General features: G+C 49.8%; 1 protein-coding gene across 1 annotated transcript in view; it reads right to left on the bottom strand.

The window, feature by feature from the left end:
* Positions 1 to 5,088: 5,088 nt before the first annotated feature.
* GALNT2 (polypeptide N-acetylgalactosaminyltransferase 2) overlaps positions 5,089 to 10,368 on the bottom strand; it is a 188,806-nt gene continuing 183,526 nt past the window's right edge. The window contains exon 16 of the mRNA XM_070782258.1: positions 5,089 to 7,597. Coding sequence (XP_070638359.1) covers positions 7,442 to 7,597 — 156 coding nt within the window. The 3' untranslated portion in view covers positions 5,089 to 7,441. The remainder of the gene's footprint in view (positions 7,598 to 10,368) is intronic.

Below are 10,368 nucleotides of genomic sequence, written 5' to 3'. Positions count from 1 at the left end.
GTGCAAACACAGACACGATCAGTGGAATAGAACAGAGAGCCAGAAACAAACCCATGCACTTACGGCCAGCTAACCTATGACAAAGAAGGCAAGAATATACAATCAAGAAAATAACAGTCTCTTCAATACATGGTGTTGAAAAAACTGGACAGCTACATCTAAAAGAATAAAATTAGAAAAATATTCTCACACCATATACAAAAATAAACTGAAAATGTGCTAAAGACCTATATGTAAGACTGGAAACTATAAAACTCCTAGAAGAAAACATATGCAGAACACTCTTTGACAGAAATTGTGACAATGTTTTTAAGAATCTGTCTCCTTAGGCAAAGGAAACAAAAGCAAAAATAAACAAATGTGACCTAATTAAACTTAAAAATTTTTGCCCAGAAAAGGAAACCATTGACAAAATGAAAAGACAACCTACCAAATGGGAGAAAATATTTGCAAATGATATGATCGACAAGAAATTAATATCCAAAATATAAAAATAGCTCATACAACTCAGTATCAAAAACAAAACAAAACTAACTTGATTAAGCAAATGAGAAAAGGGAACTTTAGTACACTGTTGGTGGGAGTGTAAATTGATGCAATCACTATGGCAAAATAGAATGGAGTTTCCTCAAAAAACAAAAATAGAACTACCGTATAATCTAGCGATCTAGCTCCTGGGTATATGTCTGAAAAAAACAAAAACACTAATTCAAAAAGATACAAGTACCCAGTGTTCATAGCAGAATTATTTATAATTACCAACATATGAACTTGGAGAAGGAAGTGGCAACCAACTAGAGTATTCTTGCCTAGAAAATCCCGTGGACAGAGGAGCCTGGTGGACTACAGTCCATGCGGTCACAAAAATTGGACACGACTTAGCAAATGAGCACACACACACCAAGATATGGAATCAACCTAAGTGTCCATTAACATAAGAATGGACAAAGAAAATGTGGTGTTCTATACAGAATACTACTCAGCCATAAAAAAGAATGAACTTTTACTTCTGCTTCATTGACTATGCTAAAGCCTTTGACTGTGTGGATTACAAAGACCTGTGGAAAATTCTTAAAGAGGTAGGAGTACCAGACTACTTTATCTGTCTCTGAGAAACCTGTATGCAGGTCAAGAAGCAACAGTTAGAACTGGACATAAATCAACGAACTGATTCAAAATTGAGAGGGGAGTTCATCAAAGTTGCTTATTTAACTTATATGTGGAGTACATCATGTGAAATGCTGGGTGAATCACAAGCTGGAATCAAGATTTCCAGGAGAAATATCAACAACCTCAGATATGCAGATGATATCACTTTAATGGCAGAAAGTGAAAAGGAACTAAACAGCTTCTTGATGAGAATGAAAGAGGAGAGTGAAAAAGCTGGCTTAAAACTCAACATTCAAAAAACTTGAATTAAGATCATGACATCCAGTCCCCATCATGGCAAATAGATGGGGAAAAAATGGAAACAGTGAAAGATTTTATTTTCTTGGGTTCCAAAATCACTGTGGATGGCAACTGCAGCCATGACATTAAAAGACATTTGCTCCTCGGAAGAAAAGTGAAAAGTGGAAGTATTCGTAGCTTCAGTCATGTCCAATTCTTTGTGACCCTATGGACTATAGCCCGCGAGGCTCCTCTGTCTATGGACTTTTCCAGGCAAGAATACTGGAGTGGGTTGCCATTTCCCCAACCCAGGGATTGAACCTGGGTTGGGAAGCCCTGCTGGCCTCCTCCCCTCCTTCCTCTGAGGTGGGGGGAAAGCCTGGGGAGAGGGAGGTGCTGGGGGGCCACTGACTGGTGGCTGAGCTCCTGGGAGACTCAGGGATTGAAGCCCCCCTTCCACCCTCTGAATTTCAATCAGAAAAAAAAGTAAAAAGCAGGGTTTTTTTCTCAGCATCAAGCTTTAGCATCACGTGTTGTGAACCTGCTCACTGAAAACTCAGCACCTGTAACAAGCCTTTCCCCAGGCCCTGTTCCAGGTCCCTCCCTGCATGCTCACAAATGCCACTGCCTGCGTGAGGACACCCGGCCAGGGATGTTGTCACATCTCACCTCTCATCATGACCATGACCTTGGGAGGCGAGCAGATTGCCCCGTCTCTCAGACCCGACTTTCCTAAGGTGAGACAGGGCTGGGAGGCAGGAGCCTGCGGCGAGGGCCTATCTGAACTTGCTCTGCGTCCCAGGCCTCCCTCCAGTTTTCTGGGAGTGATTCCCAGCCTGCCTGCCTCTCCCTGCCTCACTCTGTCCGGGGCTCCTTGCCCTCCTGCTGGACGAGAAGGAGGACAGTCTGAGTGTGGGTACACTGGGCAAGAGGTCTGTCCCACTGGACCCTCAGAATCAAGGCTGGAGCCAAGGTCAGGGTCAAGGTTGCTGGGGGTCCTGTGGGGCTCCTGACAGCCCTGAGGTTCTCTGCTTCCTGCTGCCCTGTCTCCAACTGTCCTACAGTGAGAAGACATGGCCGCTGAGGCACAGAGCTGCTTCCAGAGCACAGCTGTGGGTCACAGGTGGCATCTATTCTGAGATGTTTAGCATTTAGGAGGCCCAGAAACTTTGATGGGAAAAAAACGACAACTATTATTTACCCCTAACTGAATGAAGCCAATTAACTGGGTACTTCGTCACACATACACAAACAAATCAGATGTCTTCACATCACATTCATTGTAGATTTTTCACACTACTGTTTATGCTCATCACTACTTTGAATTTACAGCAATTATCAGACATGAGCATGCACTATTTAAGAAATACGTACTATAAAAATATTTTGATAATCGCCTTAGTATCAACAGCTGTCTTGGTGATCTCAAGATATGAGCCTCACTCACTTGGAAACAAAGGGGCCCCACATTGCCAGCAGACACCAGAGGACCAGGGTGAAGCCTCCTCTCATGAAGGATGCAGGAACCTGTGACCATGTGGCCACCCTGCCCATCCAGCTGCTTCCAGAATTCTTTTAGGAATGACAAGTGTGGTGGGCGCTGTGCTTGCCTGGTGACTGCCCCTCCCTGTCCTGGCCAGCAGATCTGCCCAGGAGTGAGGATGGTCGTGCTGGGAGGTGACCGCTGCCCATGGCCCAGGCACCTGAGCACCCAGTTCTGGGTAATGGGGCCTGAGAGGTCTACGCAGGGATTGGGGCGGTCACTGGGAAAGGTGTTTCTGCCCTAGGAGGAGGCGGAAAGGAGAAAGATGCACGGGGGCAGCAGGAAACACTTCCTTTTCACTGAGTGTCTTTCTGCATCTAGATGGGAGCAGGCAGGGGTGGTCAGGCAGGAAGCAGTTTGTTCACAATGAAGTCAAGTCCCAGGATCAAGTTGGGACTCTGTCACCCTTGGCCTTCTTGTTTTACGAGATAATAAATGATTCCTTAATTTACATTGCATTTAGTTAGGATTTCTGACATTCTTAATGGAAAGTGCTTCAATACAGAATTCTGTACAGTTCAAGAGCATCACGGACAGTTAATTTCTGGAAGTTCTTCAGCAACCCTGCACCACTCTGAGTCTCCATGTCTTGGCCCTTGACGGAGGACCCTCCCCCTAAACCACCCCAAAGATTCTCTTCATTACCTTCAGGAGGCCAGGGCCTCCTAAGACTCAATCTGTTTCCCTAACTGTGTTCAGTGTGGTTCAAAATCTGACTGCCCTGGATGTAACCTGGGGCAGGGACCAGTCTTTTCCACAGCCTCCGCCCAGCATCCAGGCTGGGCCCACAAGCGCTCAGGCAGGAGCTGCCGGGCGAGTATTTCTGACTACTTCTTTGGGACCCCACAGATGCAATGACATTTGTAAATAGGATGTTTTTCATATCCAAGTACACATAATACATAAATCAAATACATATATATTGTGTCATCAGTAAGTTGCTCAGGAGTATATAAGAACATCTATGAAGAGAATTTTCTTCTTTTAGGAGAGTCCATGGACAGAAGAGGGCATGTGAACATTTTATTTTTCTGGCTGAATGTTTTTCAGAATGTGAAATATATTACAGAATCTAATTGCTGAGTTGGCATAAGTATTTTTCTCTATTTTTGCAAATCTGATCCTCCCTGCTCCAGTCCATGGCTCATATAGCTCCCCTCTCCACAGAAATGGCCTCCACCACGGACCAGACCTACCCAATCTTGTCTCTAAATACCCTACCTGGAGCCTGCTGGACACTCTGCTCATTCTCTTTTTCTGGCATTTAATGTTTCCGCCCCTCCTAGGTCTTCAGGGTATTAGTGCAATATAGTTTCTCAGAAAATATTTACCGGATGAATGAACTTTTCCCTGCAGCCAAAGCAGGAAACACGTGTACACACACACACACACATACATGATTCCTAAAGGCCCCTAATGTATACTGCATAATTATGCTAAGAGCTCTTTTTGTTTCTCAGATGGCAGGGGAGCAAATTTTGGTTGCCTCAATTAATGGACAAAGATGATGCAGGGCCTTCAGAAAGTTCAAAACACTCACTGGTGAATCTTTTCAGCCTCCCCAATCTCACTGCAAATTGCTAAAGAACTGGCAGTGTTGTGTTTCCCTGACACACCTGTGGGGCTGTTCAAAGGCTGAGGATGAGAGGGAAGAACTCAGCCAGCCTGGGATGGAAGTGGAGAGCCCAGATAACTGGTGAATAGTAGAAGGATTTAAAATCTCTAAAAGCTGTGATGACATCAGCCCCTTACCCCTCCCCTGCCCTAGAGGGCAGGCTCTGGGTCTCAGTGCCCGAGGCTGACCGGTGAGTACTTAGTGGTGTGACCTTGAGCCCATTAGCCTGTGACCTTGAGCAGGCTAACAGCTTCAAGAATCAGCTTCCCAAACCAACTGTAAAATGCAGCCCATAATGCTGTCCCCCAGGTGACTGAAGAGACAATGAGGATGTATTTAAGTGCTCCGCATGGGGCCTGGCTCACAAATGGTAATGGTTATTATTACAAATCAGAATAAATGTCAAAGGTGCAGCAGTAAAAGGTGAATGCATTTTAAGTGTGATAAGAAACGGTAATTGAGCAGCCCCCCATAATCACAGTCCCCAAACATCAGTCACATCCATCCGATAAAGAGAGTGACTACAGACGCCAGCAGGGCGTATCTATAAAGTATCTTCTCTTTATTTAAGTTAAACAATTTTCAAGGATGGTTTCCATCTATAAAATGGACAAAGTACAAGCTCTGTACAGCAGTTCTTTTTAAAAATCAACTGGAAAAAAAATTACCAAACTATATTTTGAATCTGCAAAACATACTCACAGATACCATCATTTTAGCTTTTATGAAGACATAACAAAGACCAGCACAGAGAAGACAACTAATTTTGCCACGCTTTGCTCAAAGGGCTCCTAGGAAAGAAACTTGACTTGTAAAAACAGGAGTGAGAGGGTGGGGCAGTCCCAATGACAAAAAGCAACGCAGCCGCAGTAAGTCACTTTGGCACACTGTGTCATGTAAACATAGCTCACCCAGAGAGCCCTCCAGCCCACCTCTGCTCACAACGCCCACACCACCCAAGGCTACCACCCCCACCAGCTCAGGGATGGGGAGTTGCCCCCCAGGGCCCAGGGGGACCCATCTTGATTTAACCAAGGTTGGTAAGACTTCTGGGTGGGGCGGAGGTGTGTGGGCGAAAGATTTGTCAAGAATCTGATGACAATTTGCTTCACTTGAAAGCCAAATTTAATTTCCACCCATGGGATTTTTTTTTTTTTTTCCCTAACAGTAGTAGTAGCATGACCATGGATCCCAAGGGTTGGGTGACTGCTTCCTGGCCCACCTGCATTCAGCAGCCTTGTACAGGTATCCAGGACTCAACCCAAGAGCTTACTGGTGGTCAAGATCAGCCTCTGAAGATAGAGAGGTGTGCAGAGTTAATCCAACCATGGCCTCCCTGTCTGCTGAAAATACACCTGGCTGGTTGGCAGGGGGCAAAAACGCACAGGACAAAGTCACCCAGCCAGGCCTCCAGGCCTGAGCACACTGTCATGAAGCAAACCCACGTGGGGCTTTTGCAGTGGAGGAAGAAAGACCAACGTCCCCTTTCCTGGAAGAAACAGGCAGGAAAGAGCTGCTCTTGGCAGACTGTCTACCTGGCAGAACGCTTTGGGGCCACTTCTCTGTGACCACCCAGTCCCTCCAGAGGGGCCAGAACATGTGCCCATGTGACACCTCATCAGGTCTGGGCACCTGTGCGCTAAAGCGTTGGGCCAGGGGGCGCAGGAAGACAGGAGGGCAGTAATCCTGGGAGTGACTGGGGCACCCTCCTGTGGGTGCTGCAAGCTGGGCCACCACTGCATGTGAGCCCCTCAGAGGCCAGGAGGGCTCTGCAGGGCCAGGCCAGGGGTCAGGGAGGTGCTCAGGCCTCTTCCTGCTTGATTTTAGTTTACAATTGGCTCGTGTTTTATGCTGACACAAGCCTCCTTCCTAAGCCGCAAAGCTCCTGTTTGTACCTTGAATGCTCAGTGTCAGTGAGCAGGTGTTCACTTTCCCTAATTCTTGACCCAAAGCCCCTGAGGCAGGAGGGTCAGGGCCCAGCACGCCCAGGCCCTCCCACGGCGCCCCATGCTGCCTGTGACAGCTTCCCACCATCACTGGGAGCTGGTAGATTGTTTTTTACTCACTTTATCCTTAGAGAAAAGAAATTTAATTTACAAAGACCCAAAGCAATATCTGTCTAAAGAAGTAACCCATCCAGGGTTTACAGACACCAAGGGCACAAAAAGTGGATTTCAACACACAGCATGACTCCCAGCTGAAGCCAAACCGAGATGCTGGGGTTGGGGCCTCCGAGCAGCGCTAGCCTCCGGGGGGGTGGAGGGGGGACCGCACAGTGGGTACAGCGGCACCCCCTCACCTATAAGGCTCCGGGGGCTATGGGAGCCCCTTCCTCCCGCCGGCCCCTCCTCCTCACGGCTATGATGAGCTTTGTGGAGAATTTACAAGATGAGGACGATTTACAGAAACCATAGGAACTGACCGTACATTCTCTCCTCATATATATCTGGGTTTAGTGTCCCACCGTAGAAAAGTCCATATCCAAAGAGAGCAGGTACACCACGCGGAAGGGGTCTGCGCTGGTAAGACAGTTGGGAGGCAGGGCGGGGAAACGCTGTGGCCGTGACCGGGGTGGACCCTGCACAGGATGTCTGGATCCGCGTGGAGGCTGGAGAGGCCCCCTCGCTGTGCGCAGGGCGCCCTTTCTCTCCCGGTCCGCCCTCCGGGGCGCGGTGCTCCGCAGGGGTGCTGGGCGGCCCAGGCGCAGGGCCGAGGAGGGCGCAGCAGCTCCATCTCCTCGCGGCTCTGGTGCCGCCCTCACCGCGCTGAGGTCTCCCGACCTGCAGACCATGATGGAATACTGAGGTATATAGTTTCTCGGAAAGTTTAAGAAACAGACTTGATGACGTGCTCGTCGCTGGGTGGCCGGGCGCGGGCAGACGCGGGAGGCTCCCCTACGGCTGCAGGTTGAGCGAGAACTTCCACTGCTGCGACAGCGCCGGGCCGCACACCTCCACGCTCAGGCCGCCCGTCTTGGCTGCGCGGCTGTCCAGGCACAGGTTGCTGCCCACATGCCGCAGCTTGGAATTGCCCTCGATCTGCTCCCATTTCTGCAAAAGACAGGAGGACACCTTACAACAGGGGTGCCGACCGGGGAGGACGCAGCGGGTCTGCTCTCCGGGTCTTCTGGCTCCGCTCAAGACAAGGTCCCTGACTACAAGGGACAGGAGGTTACAGCAGCACTGGGACAAAACAGATGTCTCTGAGGGCCAAGAAGAGACCAGCGCTCTCTACTGGGTTTGCAGCTCAAAACCTCTTCTCTGGAGACCACTTTCCTGCCCCATCCTTCCCCCTCTTTGGGAGTCTCCTCATCCAAGCCCTGGGCTCGGGGTCCTTGTTCCTCCTCAGTCTTAACAAGGACCTGACACACAGGAGGATTTCCAGGAGGGACTTTGTGCCCATTCACAAGAAGGGCCTCATCTGAGGGTATTTCCCCCACAGAAGGAGCCACAGGAACCGGGCTGGCTCCAGGAGGGCCCGGGCTGGCTCCAGGAGGGCCCAGGCTGCCCCGGCTGTTGAAGGCAGCTCTGCCCAGCCCAGGGTCAGTCACCTCCGAGTGCCCACTTACACGCAGGGCCTTGTGCTGTACCAGAGGGCTGGGGAGCAGCCAAATGCAAGGGAAGTGGATGCCGGTATGGACGGAACGCTGTGCTGGGGAGCCCACTTCTCCACCATCTGTGGTCTCACCCTTTCCACCTTGGTGGGTGTGAGAAGCCCATCTCAGCCACCCTGAGTCCCCAGGTACAGCCTGTCGAGTTCTGCATGTACTGTCCAGGCTGTAACACCATGCTCCTGTGTGTACCCACCTGTGCCCTACTAAGCCCAGACCAGCCCACCAGGTAAACCAGAAAACAGCTCACAGCCCAGCTGTGGGAAACCCAAGGGCCTCTCACCCTGTTGTTCATCCCCATGTAAAAATCTCTAATGTTTGTTCTTAAAAAAAAAGTAACATGCTTTTTCTTTCAAAAGCTCTCCCTTCATTAATGCAGGCTGTGATTCTAATTAATTCTTTACACGGTGTGCACTGAGGCTCCATTCTGTAGGTAGTTTTGCAAATCCTTTGGACACCATGGAATTCAATTTTCTTACTCTTGCTTTCCTTTCTCCTTCATAACACAAACACACAGATGTGCCTGGAAGCCAAATGTTTCAACTGGCAAGACAGTGCAGCTTCGAGACAAAACTCTCTGAGGAGCCTCCTCTCAAAGGGCAAGTGACTATGGTGGGAAGGAGGCAAAGCACAGTGAGGAGGAGCTCTCCACTGGGACTGGCTACACAGGGCCCTGCATGGATGTGCTTGTGGGGACCTGAGATGCCTGCTGATCCAGCCTGCTGGCCAGGAGTTTTGCCAACAATGAAATGCAGTGCAATCTGATGAGCAGGGGGAAGCGACCGCTACCTGCCCGTCACCTCCCCCTTCACTCCTCTCCCCTTCGCTGTCACTCCTCCTGCTATTTTCCTACTGTCACGTGAAGTGTGTTTGTACTGCCAACATCCGTGTGTCACTCTGAGTGGCCAGGACCCGTTTGACAAAGAATGTGGGATGGATGGACCGTGACTATTCCCTCGGTGAGCTCTGCCTGTGTCACAGCGTCAGCCAGATGGAGGGCTTAAAAAATGCTGAAACCCCAGCTCCATCAGCAGAAGGCGGCCTCAAGCCCTGGACCCAGAGGGCTGTGGTGGGGCGGGCAGACTTCTCAGATGCTGAGGGTCCACTGAAGGGCCACACCTTCTCTAACAGGCAAGCTCTCACTGTAGAAGACTCCTCCAGAGATGGAGCATCTGTATGTAACAGAGGCTTGGAGTTCGGATAAGGTCATCACTTTATCCCTCCTCTATGCACAGACGCCCCTGCCCTGACACCCAGGCAGCACGCCTGGCCTGACTCGTGTTTTCCTAATGCCGACCGGCAGGTCCCAGGAGGTCGGGGCAGGAACAGGGACCTCCTTGTTTAACAGTCCCTCCTTCTCACTTGGGTGCCACAGACATCAAAAAGACAGGCTTTAAGGACCTGAAGGGGTTCCTCAGAGCAGGGCGGGGGCACCCAGAACCAGGCGGGAGGGACAGAGGAGAGACTTTGAGAGTGTTTCCGGACACCTGGGATCCAAGCAAGGGGCCTGGTCTGGGCTGCGGTGTCCCGGGAACGCTTCTATGAAGTGAGTGGTGGGTAGGAAACCCGCGTGGGGTCCTGGCTCCAGCAGGCCCCAGGCCTCAGTTTCCCTAGACCTGCCTGTCTCGTGAGGAGGGACAGAAGAGAATAAGCCCAGGCTCCCTGTGGGCACATGGGAAAGTCATTTAGGGGCAGCACCAGCCACTTCCCCTGGGCTCAAAAAAGGCTTTGCCCCCAAGGCAGCACCAGGGCGCAGATCAGAGAACACCAGCTAAAAAATGTATGTACATTCTGAACGGTTTGAAAAAGGTAACTTGAGTGTGTATGTGTAACATATCTATTTGCACCTTAATCGTTTACAATTTATAAATTTAAAAAAGAAAAATATTTAATGAATAAACAAAAACGTGGAATTTCTCTTCAAAATGTCCAGTGGTGGGGGCCTTCCCCGGTGGTCCAGTGGTTAGGACTGTGCTTCCGCTGCGGGGGGCACGAGTCCATCCCCAGTCGGGGAAGTAAGATCCCGCCTGCAGCCAAGCCAGTGCACCCCACCTGCAATGAGGCCGACTGAACCAGTGGAAGTTCAGCTTTGCTTTAAAAATGAGTTTATGACTTTACTCACGAGTAGTTAGTGAAATACTGACCTACAAACCAGCCTAGAAAAGACAGCAAGGTTTATGATAATGTCTCCAAAGGAGGTGTGTGTGTTTA

Source organism: Bos indicus, chromosome 28 (genome assembly GCF_029378745.1).
Source record: "Bos indicus isolate NIAB-ARS_2022 breed Sahiwal x Tharparkar chromosome 28, NIAB-ARS_B.indTharparkar_mat_pri_1.0, whole genome shotgun sequence".
Lineage (NCBI taxonomy): Eukaryota > Metazoa > Chordata > Mammalia > Artiodactyla > Bovidae > Bos > Bos indicus.
Note: the sequence above shows the minus strand (reverse complement) of the source record. Positions and strands in the feature narration are given on the sequence as shown.